General features: G+C 42.0%; 1 protein-coding gene and 1 long non-coding RNA gene across 3 annotated transcripts; one reads left to right on the top strand and one right to left on the bottom strand.

Moving 5' to 3' along the window:
- The first annotated feature begins 6 nt into the window (after positions 1 to 6).
- On the top strand, positions 7 to 11,179 carry LOC146591444 (C-terminal-binding protein 2). The gene is made up of 9 exons (XM_085312695.1): positions 7 to 72; positions 575 to 729; positions 830 to 974; positions 3,438 to 3,644; positions 4,249 to 4,463; positions 5,244 to 5,374; positions 5,524 to 5,651; positions 6,236 to 6,356; positions 7,510 to 11,179. Exons 1-9 carry the CDS (start codon positions 24 to 26, stop codon positions 7,679 to 7,681), a joined length of 1,323 nt encoding a protein of 440 aa, XP_085168821.1. The 5' UTR covers positions 7 to 23; the 3' UTR covers positions 7,682 to 11,179.
- An 885-nt stretch (positions 11,180 to 12,064) lies between these two features.
- On the bottom strand, positions 12,065 to 14,266 carry LOC146591443 (uncharacterized). 2 transcript variants are annotated; one of them, XR_014896771.1, is made up of 2 exons: positions 14,116 to 14,266; positions 12,065 to 14,050 (listed from the first exon to the last, which is right to left on the bottom strand). It is a non-coding gene; the product is annotated as an uncharacterized LOC146591443 (long non-coding RNA). The 2 variants fall into 2 exon arrangements; XR_014896770.1 differs by having other exon boundaries at positions 14,120 to 14,266.
- Between the last annotated feature and the right edge of the window lie 12 nt (positions 14,267 to 14,278).

Below are 14,278 nucleotides of genomic sequence, written 5' to 3'. Positions count from 1 at the left end.
GCGGGCCCGGCCCGACGCGGCCCATGGACCGGCACAAAGTGAAGCGGCAGCGGCTGGACCGGATTTGCGAAGGTGGGGCGGGACGCGGCGGCGGGGCGCCTCGCAGGCCCTGCGGCCTCCCGGGAGCAGGCGCGGGGGCCCGTCGCAGCGGCACGGCGGCACTTGCCGCGGCCGTACTGCCGCACCGCAGGGGCTGCAGCCCGTAGGCGGCGGGGCCGAGACGCAGGTGCGGGCGCTGGCCCAGGCAGCTCTGTCGGTGATTTGGGAAGCCTGGAACAAGACGGCGTGCTCACCAGCAGACCTTCTCTGTTTTCTCCGTATTGATGAAGTGTGTTTTCCTTTGCATATTCAAGTAGTAGAAGCAGAGCTTTTTTTCCTGCCTTTTTTCCTGAAATTTATTTGCTATTTATTTCTTTTGTTTTGACTACCCCCTACCTAAATGCTACAGAAGTTTAAAAGAACTAGTGGCTCGTTGGACTACATATGTAAACATATATATAGAATCATACAGATGAGGACTGCAGAATTCCTGTCTTTTATATAGTCACTTGTGCCAACTATTTTTTTTTAATAGGCATACGACCTCCTATTGTAAATGGTCCAATGCCCGCTCGTCCTCTGGTTGCACTCCTGGATGGAAGAGACTGTACTGTGGAGATGCCCATCTTGAAGGATGTTGCTACAGTGGCATTTTGTGATGCACAATCAACTCAGGAAATCCATGAAAAGGTGGGATGAAAACATACAAGCATTTGGACATGGAGTTAGCTAACTCTAAGAGCAGTCAAAGTAGAGACTGATTGATTGATTGAGACTTTTTTATTTGTAGGTGCTGAACGAGGCAGTAGGTGCTCTGATGTATCACACCATTACCCTGTCTCGTCAGGATCTAGAGAAATTCAAAGCCCTCAGAGTCATTGTGCGCATTGGCAGTGGCTATGACAACGTGGACATTAAATCAGCTGCAGAGTTAGGTATGGCAACACCATTAGAGCTCTGCTGCGACTATAACTGAATATGAAGAGGAGCACCATACATTTCTGCTTTTTAGCTGAATGCATTTAAAATCTTTAAGTAGCAAGATTTGGAGCTGCTTAGTGTCAGGCATCTTTAGGAAGAGGATAAATGTCTGAGCTGGTAGGTGACTTGAAAGGAAGATTTTGGGTTCTCAGGCTACTCTGCTATAGATGTCACAGACCCTTTGCTGTTGTCTGGGATTCAGAAACCTAAATACAATGTCTAGATAATTTCTCCTTGGTGAGGTAATTTGAGGTGGTTTGTGGGGTAAGCATTGAGCAAACTATAATGTCCAAAACCCTGCAAATGTTGATATAGCGTAAATTCACTGTAAATATTTATTTATTTATTTCCCCTCTTAGTTTATATATGCAGATAGGTTCTGATTCAACACCTTACTATAGATCCCTTTAGAAACTTGGAGTTCAGGAATGTTAAGAATCTCTGGGTCAGATGACAAAAAGCTGCTGTTTATTAAACACATGGCAGTAAGGCGTTTGGACCTTGTAGTCTTTCTGGGGCGGCCAATCATTTGAATGCCCTGTGCCTTCATTTTTAGGCTTGTCTGTGATTTGAAGCCTTTCCTAATGCAAAATAGGTTTAAGTTTAAACCAAATGCAAGCATGTAATTATAAAATTCAGACAGGCAACAAAATTTCAAGATCTCTAAGAACAGGTAAGTTGCAAATAAACAAAGAACACAGGTCTATGTCGCCCTTGAATTAGATGTGAAGAGTCTTTGCATCTGAATGATTCAAGTGAGTATTCTCGAGAGTTCCTGGTATGGTCTTTGGCTCTCATCCAGCCATTACATTTTCAAGTTGAGTTTACAGAAGCTAGTCCATGCCTAGGGGCTCTCTGCTTTTTATAGTCACAATTCATATTTTTGACTCATTCAGATTCAAAGATTTCCTTTTTTCTCCCTGCCACAATCATTAACAACAGTTCAGAGTTCTTTTGCCATCAAACTGCTGCTTGCTGTTTTCACTTTGGCAGGACGGTGTGGTGTGCCTTAGGCATGGCCATATCTGTCTTCTCATGAATGTCTTCCATGCTTAGCCAGGCCTTTAATTTATTTGGAGGCATGGTACCATTGCTTGTGAGTTCTGAATACTCAAGTCAGACCAAAGGGCTGTAGTGTGTGCTTGTGGTCTTTACATTTATGTCATATTTCATGTAAACACATTTGTATCTTATCTTTTTATGTAACAGATGAGCATATGTAGCTTTTTTGAAGACAAATAAGATGTAACCCATGAAAAAAATTTAAAGAAATTAGGTTTCCATCTCCCTCATCTCTGTGTCTTTTGTGTGGCATTATGGCACAGTTGCAAAAGGACGGGATAGAGAAAAGGGGTCCAGTACCTGAGATTTTGTATGCCTATTGCTCTCCTCATTCCCTTGAGAGAATGTGGTCTGAGTTTATTTGAATGTCTGCTCTGTTATAGGCTTTCAAGACTGATGTATTGCTGAATTGTATGTGCTTTCAGCAACCACTCAGATTTCATTCCTAGTTTTCAGGTAGTTGGTGGACTTTTGAAGAGGAGGAGTTGCCTTGGTTTGGCAAGTGGCTAGGGTTACACTGGGGAAGGGACCCATTTCTGATCTAACTAGTCATTACCAAAAGCTTTGTCAGCTGAAAAATTCTCTTCTGAAGATGTGCCCATTCAGGAGCAAAGATCCTTTTATAAAGGATAGTAGCAGCAAAGTGATGTTATTTTGGTAGACTGCTGAGGAGTGACCAGGTTTTGCTGTAGTGCTTTGACATGTTTCTATTTGCTCTCAGTAATGTGTTCTTTCAGGACCTTAACTCTGTCATTAGTAATTTACTTGATGGTTCTAGCCATGGCTTTTATGGTCCCTTGTGGCTCTGTGTTGATTCTAGAGTGGGAGCATTATGCATCACTATTTTTAAAGGTGATTTTGAGAGGCACCTATGGCTTCTGTCTGCATTTAATAAGTTACTTACTGTCACTCTTGGGGAAGCTGATGCTTACAATGAGCATCTGGAGTGTGAGGCCTGAAAGAAGTCAACCATCTGTCGTCTTAATTCTTCTGCAATCTGTCATTTAATATGTCAGGAATGCTTCTGCTGTAAGTGCATCTTTTGGATGCAGACCTTTTAAAATAGTTTCTTTTGTCACTTTTATGACATAGTTTTCTCATTTCAGCCTGTTTTTCTGGTGCTGGTGACAATCTAATGGCTATTTATAAGCAAGGAATGGTATTTTCTGGAGGTTAAAATGATGGTTGGTCCCATTCATGTTGCTATAGAATCAGCTCCTGAAATGTTTCCTATGTGTTTTCTTGGCAGTAGTTTTGAAGCACAGAATTATATTCTAATCCTTGTGCCTGAAGAACTGTGCATTGGTTTAGTGTTGTGATGCTAAAAATATCATTTGAACTCTGTGGCTTTGTAGGCATTGCAGTTTGCAACATCCCTTCCTCCTCAGTAGAGGAGACCGCTGACTCCACCCTCTGTCACATCTTGAACCTCTATCGCCGTGTTACGTGGCTACATCAGGCTATGCGGGAAGGGAATCGAGCCTCAAGTGTAGAACAGATTCGAGAGGTGGCTGGAGGCGCTGTGCGTATCCGTGGGGAGACTTTGGGCATCATTGGACTTGGTAAGTGATGGGAATTGTTAGACTAAAAAGTGAACTCAATGTTTCTGGGAACTTAGGAGTCACCGACTAAAAAAAATGGATAATTTTACAGCTATTCCTTGTGAAACACACTAACTCATATGGAATGCTGGTGTCCTATTCTGTGATGCTGGACATCTTCAAGAGTTGGGTATATGTCATGGGATTGGGGCTTTTTTTCCTTATTGAAATCTTTAGAAAAATTGGAACATTCAGACAGCTCTTAGTGACTGTTTCCCTGTGTGATAGGCTCTGTATCATTAACAAAGCCACCTGAAAACTACCTTCCTCAAGCTCTTGTGATCAGGTTATTACTGCTTTACTGCCTCAGGGTACAGATTTGGCTTGAAAAATACCTCCTTTTAGGCTAAGTATAGGCTATTGCATGGGGAAGGACTTAGAGTTAGTAGCATGGGATCAGCACTGAATAACCTCTGGATCCCTGTGGCAATCCTAGGGGTTTCCAGGGCTGCAGTATCTTAGGCCCTGTCAATAAACTCAGTCTAGACTCCCAGTCTCCCCCAGTATCTTGTCTTTAAAGTTTGTTTTACCTTTCCTTGATGATTGTGGGTTTTCTTTTGTGAAGGCCGAGTTGGACAGGCAGTGGCTCTGCGAGCCAAGTCCTTTGGCTTCAACGTGATTTTCTATGATCCGTATCTGCCGGATGGAGTGGAGCGATCCTTGGGTTTACAACGAGTAGGAACCCTGCAGGATCTACTAATGCACAGCGATTGCATCACATTGCACTGCAGCCTGAATGAACATAACCATCACCTCATCAATGACTTCACTATTAAACAGGTGCAGCAGGAGCTTGGTTTCCCCCCACAGAACACTGTGGGAATGAATGCGAACGCAAACTGCTGCTTTCCTGGAGGCTGAGAGCGTGTGAATCCTGCTGCCTCTGCTGTGTGCCTCCTGCTGCCTTCAGGGGTTGGGAGCGTGTGGATCTGGGTGCCTGTGCTTTGTGCTGTATAAAATTTCTTGTTAAGAGAAGAATAGGACTGGCTCTTTTTGCTGAGTAATTTCATTTATTAAGAATGTTTTAGGTGACAAAATAGTTTCAAATTACCTTTAAAATGAGTAACTGCTGGTTAGAGCCAGGTGTGGTGTGGCTGGGACTAAGCTTCTTTATACAGTTTACCAAAGTCTGTCTGCCCAAGCCCACTGCAAAGCCAGTCTCGGGCTCTACTCCAGTAGTCTGTGAATGCTTTTCAGTGCTTTCATGAGAGACACCTGAACATCAAAGTCCAGCTTTGTATAACTGGATACTTGATTCACGTCCTCTTTCTTTTTTTAAAGTAATAGGATGACTGTGGAGTGCAAAACTCTAGCTCCATTTCTACCCTTGTTTTCCTGTGGTTTTACTTATTTTTAAAGCAAATTTCTCAAGCATTGCTTGCAGGCATTTGCCCTGATGTTAGCTTTGCAGTGAGAGCATTCCTAGTCTGTTCTCTGACTGTCCAGGCCTCTTCTAATCACTGCAGGCTCCTGCTCATTTCCAGTAGACTTCCCAAGATTCACTTTGCTTCCATGAAGAAGTCTCRTTGTCAATCCACTTAATTTTTTTCTTTTTTCCAGATGCGCCAGGGCTGCTTCTTGGTGAACACAGCCCGAGGAGGGCTGGTAGATGAGAAAGCCTTAGCACAAGCCTTGAAGGAGGGGAGAATCAGAGGGACAGCATTAGATGTGCATGAATCTGAGCCTTTCAGGTAACACTGCATCTGTGTGCCTACTGCTGTTCTGTGACTCTTCTGCACTGGATGATTCCTTCATTTTATTTGAGTTACAGTGATACCTGGGAGGACAGATGGGATTATCACTTTCGGGGAGAAACCACATTTGTTTTTTTTCATCACAGCTTTGCTCAGGGGCCCTTAAAAGATGCACCCAATGTGATCTGCACCCCTCACACAGCCTGGTACAGTGAGCAGGCTTCCATTGAATCCAGAGAAGATGCAGCTAAAGAGATCCGCAGAGCTATTACAGGTAATGAGGAAGGTTGTGTGCTCTGCAGCTGCTGCTGGATTAGGATTCTTTTGTTAGTTCACTGCAAGGATTATAGAATGGGAACTGCTGATTGTTCCTAAAACTTAGATTCAGTGATTTGTCTCTCAAACTAGAGTATGAGTTGATAATTGACTCTGTCTTGCAAGAATCTTGTAGCTAATGCTGGAGTGGCACTTTCTCTCCTTGGGAAGGCTTTGTACCTCTCACCTTGTACATCTTCTAAATTCTTTGCAATAATTTCTCAATCAGTTATACTGTATACCTTATTCTGGAATAGTGTACACTGTCTCCTGGGGAAGGTGAGGCCTGGCAATTGCAGTTTACATGGCTACTAATATCTTCAAGATCCCGGAAGTGGGAAGGAAGGCTTGATTTCCTGTATTCTCCACAGATCAGTTCTTCATAAGAAGAATCTCCCCTGCCCAGTGTTATCCTGTGGGAAGTAGGTGGGATGTCGAGCATTTCCTTTCTGCTTTCCTTTGCAAATACTTCTGGAAATAAGTGTCTCCTGTTTGTCTCTGTTTTGTTTTGGTTTTTGTTTGTCATTTGTGGTGCTCCTGCAGGTCACATACCTGATGCTTTGAGGAACTGTGTTAATAAGGAGTATTTGCTGTTAGCAGCTCAGTGGTCTGGTATTGATCCTGCAACTGTCCACTCTGAACTCAATGGAGCTGCAGCTTACAGGTGAGATAAGTAGGTTGTCTGAGTTGCTGCTCTTATGAATAGATACCTTGTTGCGGAGGTAGGTCAATATCTCTATTTGGGTCTGGGAATTGCTTATGCCTGAAAGCAGATGTATTCCTGTGTYATCTGTGGTATAGCGTCTTTCTGAAGATCTAGCAGCAGCATGTCATCAATTGGCCTAGAGACACAAAGCTGCCCTTCTGAAACTGTGTCAGGATTTAGTGTCTTCTTGGTTGTGTTTATTACCAACTGGGTACCAGTTGAGATACGCCCCCCTCTCGCCCCCCTCTTGCCCCCCTCTCCCCCCATATATTTTTTTTTCTCCTCCAAATCCTTGCAAGATATACCCAAGAGGCTTCTTAATATATGAAAACCTGCTAGGTGAAACCTCCGTGAAAAGGGATCTGGATCTTAACATTTAAAGTTCATATCATTATGTCTGAAAAAGCAAAGAATTATTATTTCTTATCTATACTGCAAGCTTGGACTATAAATAAGAAAATGGGTTACAAGATACATCATTCAGTGGTTGTGGCATTGGCCTAAACAAGGCGTTTTTCAATTTATTTGTCTGTTAGAGACCTGTGAAGTCATTGTGGGTGTGTTGCTTCCCTTCTGTTTTTCTCCCACCTTTAAAGTACAAAATATACTCTCTGAGAGATCTACACAGCTCCAGATATATTCACAGAGGAGACAGTGGGAGGCAAAATGGAAGGGTTTATTAGACATTTGTCTTCTGTTTTTCATCTTACATCTGGCTGTTTTYTTAATTCAGTGCCTTAATTTTTTCTGTCTTACAGGCTAGTGAGAGATAGCTGTCAGCTTGCACTTCTGCTGGTGGGGAGGGAATTTCCAGCCCTTCAGGGTACCTCCATGCAGTGTCTCACACAGTTTTCCATTGGAGATGATTTTTTTTTTTTTTTTTACCTATTTTGTAAATGCTTAGTATGTAACCTGACCTTATCTCTGCCTGTCTGGTATTAGGAAATATCTACAGGGCTGAAGAGTGTCAGTTATTTCCTGTGTTCTATCTCTGAGTAGTTTTGCTAGAAAGAGGGATTTGTATTCAGCAGGTGGGTGAGGGCACAACTCCTTTCCCCTTGTGTAACTCTCTTGGACAAGCATGTAATTTCCATGTTTTTGTTGGTTTCAGGTTTCCTCCAGGAGTAGTGGGAGTAGCAACCCCTGGGCTACCGGAACCACCAGTAGTGGAGGGGATTGTAGCTCATGGGCTCCCTTCTGTTTCTCACTCTGCTCCACGTACCCCTTCCCCAGGAGAGACAAGCAAACTGGATGCAGACAGAGAGATTCCTGCTGACCAGTAGCAGCATCTTTCTCTCTTCGTTTCTGGCAACAGAAAAAAATAGGAGGGTATGTCCTCCTAGGACATTCTTTAACACCTTACAGAGACCATTTCCTGTTCATATGGGACAGGAGAATGCATTTCATTACTGGCAAACTTTAGCTCTTGCCTTTATTTTGTAACCCATTTAGTTTTAATCTCTTGATGAATCTTTCTCCTTCTCTGGGGCAGGGCAGCAGTGACCTTGCCTCGTCTTAGAACTACTTGGTTTAACCAATGTGGTTTCCCATATATCTGCCTCGGTTGTCTGTAACGGGGAACTGTCCTTGTGCACTTGAACATAGGAGAGGTGGAGCTGCCTGATCAGGGAGGTTCCACGGTGCTCCTAACAAGACTTCAGTGCACATTTTTCAGTTGTGATGTCTAGCAGCATAAGTTTCATTTGGCTGAACCTCTTGAATTGTAGGCACAGGGAATATTAAGACAAGATTGGTGAACTGGAGAGGTTTATGACTATTAACTGTATTATGCCCTAGGCAGAAAGCAGCCTAGGTTCAGTTCTCTGTGTTACCTTGCTCATTAACCTCAGTAAGGTTTCTGTGAGAACAGGCATGGTATAGGCATTCCTAGTTCTTGATCATATTGTAGATGGAAGTTTTGACTATGCAGTATTAGGCCTAAAGGTAAAAGCAGAAATAGTGACAGCCTCAGATTCAGTCTTGTAAATGATTTGGAAATGATTACGGTGTCATCAAATGTGTTCTGGTGGCCAGTGTGTTCTTGAGGCTTCTGAAGAGTCCATCCTGGAGTCTATGTACCTCAGAGAGGGAAAGAGAAGGCAGAAAAAGAAGAAACTAGCACCAGAAGGACAGCAAATAGCAATAATTTGCAGCTGCAATCACTGGTTCCTCACACGCATGTACCTCACAGTCTAATAATGCCGTTTATCCACAAGGTAACTATTAAGTTAGAATTCTAGGCTTTGTCTGTGCTACAGAATTTCACTGGCGTAACGGCATTAACTAGAAGTAACACACCAGTGCTGGTGATGCTTGCATCTGTGCTGATGGAGAAGGCAGCTTTTAACAGTTGACCAAATTACTCTAATTAGTCTATTTCTGCTAGCATGTACTGCATCTCCAATAATGGGCTGTGCCACAAGAGCGAGACAGAGCTTTTAGATATGAGTAAGCCCTCCGATACAAAGGGAGAAAGAGAACACAAGTAGCTTATCACCTGAGGGCAAGGCAGGATTGCTTTTTTCAAGGCTTTTTCCACTCTCTGTCCAAAATGATTGAGCATGCACTACTTCTGTGAGGAAGGGGGAGACTTCAGCATAACAGGTTCCATGGGAGAACATTTTTCTTAATTCTAATTCTTCCCTTAATTTCTTTTTTTTTTTAATACTTTATTTATGGCCTTTCCATGCACACAGAATTGACAGTTCTCCTGAGATGCAACAACTCCTGATTGATTTCTGTTGCTCATGTATATTAAAAGAGATGCTGTTTTGGAGGCATGTGCTATGTGTGGGCCTGTCTGCCCTTTCTGCTTCCCTTTTTGTGCGTCTCTGGGAGCTGAACAGCTGGGAACAGAGTGAGAATACAACTTGATGGATCAACAATTCTAGTATTGGCAGTGTCTGATAGAATTGCATACGATTCATTGAGGAGCAGACAGCTGTTCAGAGTCTGGGAAACTGAACAAAGCTTTCAGACTGTAAGTTTTCAGGGTTTTTTTCTTTTTCTGGTTGTAAATTATTCTCTGATCCTACCTTCATATACTGGCTTACTGTGCAACTTACTGCTGATACAGTGAGGTGATTCATTCCTTTTCCCCCACTCTCCTTGGCAATTCAAGGGAAGAAAATAGGCAGGAAGTAAACTTCAGGTGTTTCTCTTACAGATTTTCCACTTTAACTGTTTAGCTCTAATGAGATTATGTTAGTTCTGTAGTGCTGAGTGTCTTTTTTGATAAGGTATTTGCATTGGTACAAGCTCTTGCATTCTATATTTTGCTGAACGATGCTGATTCTATTTAAAATTTATGTACCTCCTTGGCTGCTCAGATTTAGCAGGCCAGACTTGGAATTCATGGTAGGCACAAGTTAAAGGAGAACTTCTTGACCAAAAGCCTAAAGCTCAGAAGCACTTCATTTGGAGCTGTACCTGAAATAATCAACAGCATTTTGTCTTAGTTGTGTATCTCTGAGAAATCTAAATTTAACAAGCTACTGGCTCAGAAAGGTGTTGTTCTGATAGGCTGATGAGAAAAAGATTTCTTTAGGAAATGAGAGCTGATTTTCTTTCTATTGATGTAGTAGGGAAGCAGTCTGTCAATAACTGCTGTTTTCTTATTTGCTACTGAAAAATTCTGCCCTGCTTAGAGGTTCAGGCCTGCAGATTATTTTGTGGTAAGGGGCTTCTAGTTAAGAACTTTGCAAATACAGGGCTTAGAGTCCATTCATCCTGTCTCTTCTAGAGCAGAAAGCAAGATGCATTTTAAGAGTCAGCATTTTTTTTCCCAACTGTATCTCTGAAGACCAATCAAATAGCTTCTCTGAGCAGAGGAGAAGTGGAGGAGATCTCATCTGGGGGACACTGAGTTTCTCAAGTCTTATGTTTGGTTCCTAGATATACTGATGACTGGTAAGAGTATGACTAAGTAAATAATGTCTTAAGAACTATTTCTAACTGTGGATATGGAGGAATTCAGCCTGACAGCACTGATGATGATGGCTCTGTTTTATCCAGTACCATGTAGGCTTCTGTTTGGATATGAAAGCACCTTCCCATTTGATTAAAGTGACTGCAGAAGATGCTGAGGTAAAATTGAGCTGAGCCCTTTTCCACACCTCAAAGAAGGGCTCTTTGTGCTTGTAAAACTATTCCACTCTTATGGCATTATTACCTCTGATTGATGTTGCAGACTGAACCTACTGTCACAAAGAGCAGGGCTGCTCTGAACAAATTGCTCAAAGAAAAATTTACCAATACTAAAGTACTCTTGTGGTCTTCTCCATCCCCTTGAGTGCCAAATCCTTCTTTGATAGCACCCTCTTCTGTGTGATACACTGGTTTGCAGCTCCCTCCCCCAGGTTTAGTGCAGTATGGAGAAGTGGAAGGATTTTTTTACCCCCCYTTTTTTTTTTCTTAAAACACCATCCTTCAGAAGTAGTGTGGAGCTTTAATCCCAAAGAACAGAAGTCTCCCAGGGTGATGCAGGAGTGCCCTATCTGCACTGATCTGCTTACAGGAGGTGCTCACACTGTCCTAAGGTACATTCTGTTTGTCAGGGTCACTGCTGCTGACCAGCTTTTTTATAGAGGACTCAGAATTTCAGAAATATATTTTTGTAGACAATGACTAAACTGTGAAATGTTTTAAAAAATAAAGCATGTAAACAAAAACTTACAGTATTGTCCCCTGTACAGATGTTTTTCTCACTTCAGTTCTCTCCTGACTCATTAGAGAATGTTTGATTATTTCTTGGATATATTTTAATAAAGTTCTCCAAAGAACATGGCTGCTGTTTGTGGAAGGGTAGCCTGAGATGCAATTTATTTTGGAGGGGAGGGTGGAAAACCTTTACAAGTAAGGGGCTGCATCAGTCCCACTTTCCTTCTCAAATTAGGTGAGTTACATGTTCCCCACTGATATTCTCTAGCCCCATCACTCTGACAAGTGACTTCCTTTGAATTCTGGAGCACTGACCATCATTTGAGCCTGGAGGGGAATGAATGAAAGAGCAGGCACCTTACTGGTTAAGGGCCAGCTTTGGATGTAGCCTGGAGCTTATCTTACCACATGACTTACGACAAGTTGATGCTGTGGTGTTTTTGCAGCCTGTTAAGCCTGTAACAGCAGGACTTGTCTTTACCCTTTTACAGTAAAATAATACTTGAAATTAATACATAGCAAAATTAGCCTGTGAAACTTGCTGCTCTAAGGTATAATAGAAGTCAATGCAGTAGAACTTTAAAAATGGTCTATACTGATGTAGTTAAGAGAATATAAATTTAATTTAGTTCATGTTATATGGGCTACATGCCCTGTGTCAATCATTAAGGCCAGAAACCTCTCCCATTCTTTAGATTATACCAATATTTGTCTAGCTGGTGTTGCTCACTTTTGGAACATCCAGCACAGTGTTTAAGAGATGGAATATTGGAACTGCTGGCCTGCTTTATCATGGTAAAGCTAGTGGAATGGGAAGGGGACATAGAACCACCACAAGAGAGATTCTGAGTAGTTCTATTTCTAATGTGTAACAATCTTACTAATTGTTTCAGAGAAATTAAGACATGAGGGCAAAGCCTGTATTGGTCTTCAAAGAATGTAGTACTGATCTTGGACTTACTGTGGCAATATTTTTTCTGCTTAAACACAAGACAATGGCTCTGTAATCATTTGTCAGTCTTTCATTTATGTCATCTCCTGTACTTTTTAAAAAAAACAAAAAGAAAGGCCTTAGTAAAACAAGTAGAGTGTAGTAAATCAAAGCTCACAGGTACTATACAGCAGAGGAAGACAGTGCTGAGGTCTGGTACCACTAATGCTTGTATTTGCCTAAGTATTAGGTTTTGAATATTAACAACAACAACAACAGTTTTGTCTCTAAAAGTTGATGTTATACCTGAATGCTGAGACCAAGGAAGCATCCCTCTGACTAGATGACCTGTCCCAGTGGAAAGTTCTTGTCATTTAGTATCAAACCTTTTCATGAAGGGTGTTCAGATAAAGCACAGAGGCAGCTAGGAACAGAATGTGTTTTTGCTAAGATATCATGAACTACAAAAACCACATGCAAACAAAGGCAGGTTTTGGTTGGTCACTAAGGAAAAACTTTCAGTTAAGGGAGGAGGTTAATCTGACTGACATGTCAACAAAGACAAAATGCAGACTAAGTGGAACTGCCTGTGACTGTTTTGTGTCGTGTTGCAGAATTTAATGCTTCAAAGAAGCCTCAAGAAAACTTACAGTTGAATCAAAAATTACTAGATACTTAAAGATGGAAAATTAATTATTTGCATAACTTTGGGGAATACACATAGCTATCTTTCCCAAAAAACAACAAACTTTGTTATACTTGGTTAAAATTTTTCTAGCTTTGTATACTAAGCCATTAGAGATACCTTTCTCAGCTGTATTAATGCTCACTTAAACAGAATATTCTTCCTTAAGTATTTAGGTGGTCATACTGAAAATTGTACTCTGAAGTAAGATTAATTCTTAGCTCCCCCATTTGAAGCATGTTGTTCTGAATCCCAGTTATCTATGTAACTGCTTTTTATACCTTGGCTAGTTTTCTGTGAATGATTCCACTTCTCTTTGATTCCTTCTATCAGTTGCTATTCATTATTATGGAAGAAAAAGATTTAAAAAATACATATACACAGACATTGGAGTTTTTTGGCCTTTGTTACTGGAGGAAGGAGTTCTAAAATAAAACTGTAGGTCATTGCCAGGCCTTTCCAATAGATCTATTCTTGAAGACATTTTATCATTCAGCTGACAAAGCAAGCTTTTGAATCTCTCCTGAGAATAGCTATGGCTATTTCTGGTTCAAACTGCAAGGATGACTTGTAAAGGGAAAATATATCAAGGCTTGTACAACTTCTTGCTGTTTTCTGATATATTAAAAATCGGGAAATGTATATTTTTTAAAAAATATTAACCCCAAAAGATTAACTTGAATATTTCTCCTTTAACAAGCATCAGCACAGCTAGTCTTTAAGAGAAGCTTTTTGTCTTTTTTTGCACAAGTTACTAGATTGAACAAATGAAACAATGGTTCAAAAAAAATGGATTCCTCTTTTGAACAGGTATGTTTTTKGGGGTTCCATCTCAGAAATGTATTTATTCTCTGTAGTTGTTCAAATTACCAAAAGCAGATACAGCCTCCAAAAAACTGAAAACTTTTGAGCCTTCTCTAGACATCACAACTCGTCTTTGATTGAGTTAAGAGAATGACTTGCAGAGTTAAGCGGTATGTGCACGAGAAGGAAAAAAACAAACTTATTTTCACAAGACTATTTCCTGATACTAAGTGTAGAAATTGGAATGAGTAGCAGATTCTATCAGCAATATTTTCTTCGCCCTGAGTAACTGCACAAGCAGAGCTGTAGAACTGTGCCATCCCTCTAGTAGCACAGGACTCTATAGTATGTTGTGTTTGTCAAGTATGTTGAAAAGCAGAAGGGTTGGCGTGTTTACTTATTCCAGGTGAGGACAGTTTAGAGGTATCCACTGGCTGGAGCAGCAGCGTCCCAGTAGCGCAGAGAGGTTGTTTCTTAACCACCTCCTTAAAGTGTGGCCTTGACAGTCTGTCTCACCTCGAAGCAAAGCATCCGGACTCGTGATGGCTGGATCCCGAGATCACCCGTGCCAACCTGAAACATTCAAAACYGCCACTTAGATCCCGAGCTAGAAACTGCTATAGCGCCGTCGCTGTTACCTGCGAGTGTGGGTAGTGCTCACTGCTCCGACCTCTATGATCGGCTCGGGCTCTGAGCGTGACGCTGGCCCGAGGCGAGGCGTGGCCGCTGCGCTCCCCTCCCCGGCCCGAGGCCGCGGGCCCCAGCCCCGGCCCGGCAGCCGTCGCGCGGGCCGCGCCGGGC

The sequence above is a fragment of the Rhea americana genome, unplaced genomic scaffold, assembly GCF_003343005.1.
Source record: "Rhea americana isolate MKP2758 unplaced genomic scaffold, rheAme1 scaffold_37, whole genome shotgun sequence".
Classification (NCBI taxonomy): domain Eukaryota; kingdom Metazoa; phylum Chordata; class Aves; order Rheiformes; family Rheidae; genus Rhea; species Rhea americana.
This window is presented reverse-complemented; position numbering and strand designations above follow the sequence as displayed.

What these genes read in the sequence shown, in the direction of transcription:
- LOC146591444 (XM_085312695.1), top strand. Translation starts at nt 24, where the DNA reads ATGGACCGGCACAAAGTGAAGCGGCAGCGGCTGGACCGGATTTGCGAA. An exon ending in GCTGGACCGGATTTGCGAAG is followed by an intron (nt 73 to 574) that starts GTGGGGCGGGAC and finishes TTTTTTTAATAG; the next exon opens with GCATACGACCTCCTATTGTA. An exon ending in ATGACTTCACTATTAAACAG is followed by an intron (nt 4,464 to 5,243) that starts GTGCAGCAGGAG and finishes TCTTTTTTCCAG; the next exon opens with ATGCGCCAGGGCTGCTTCTT.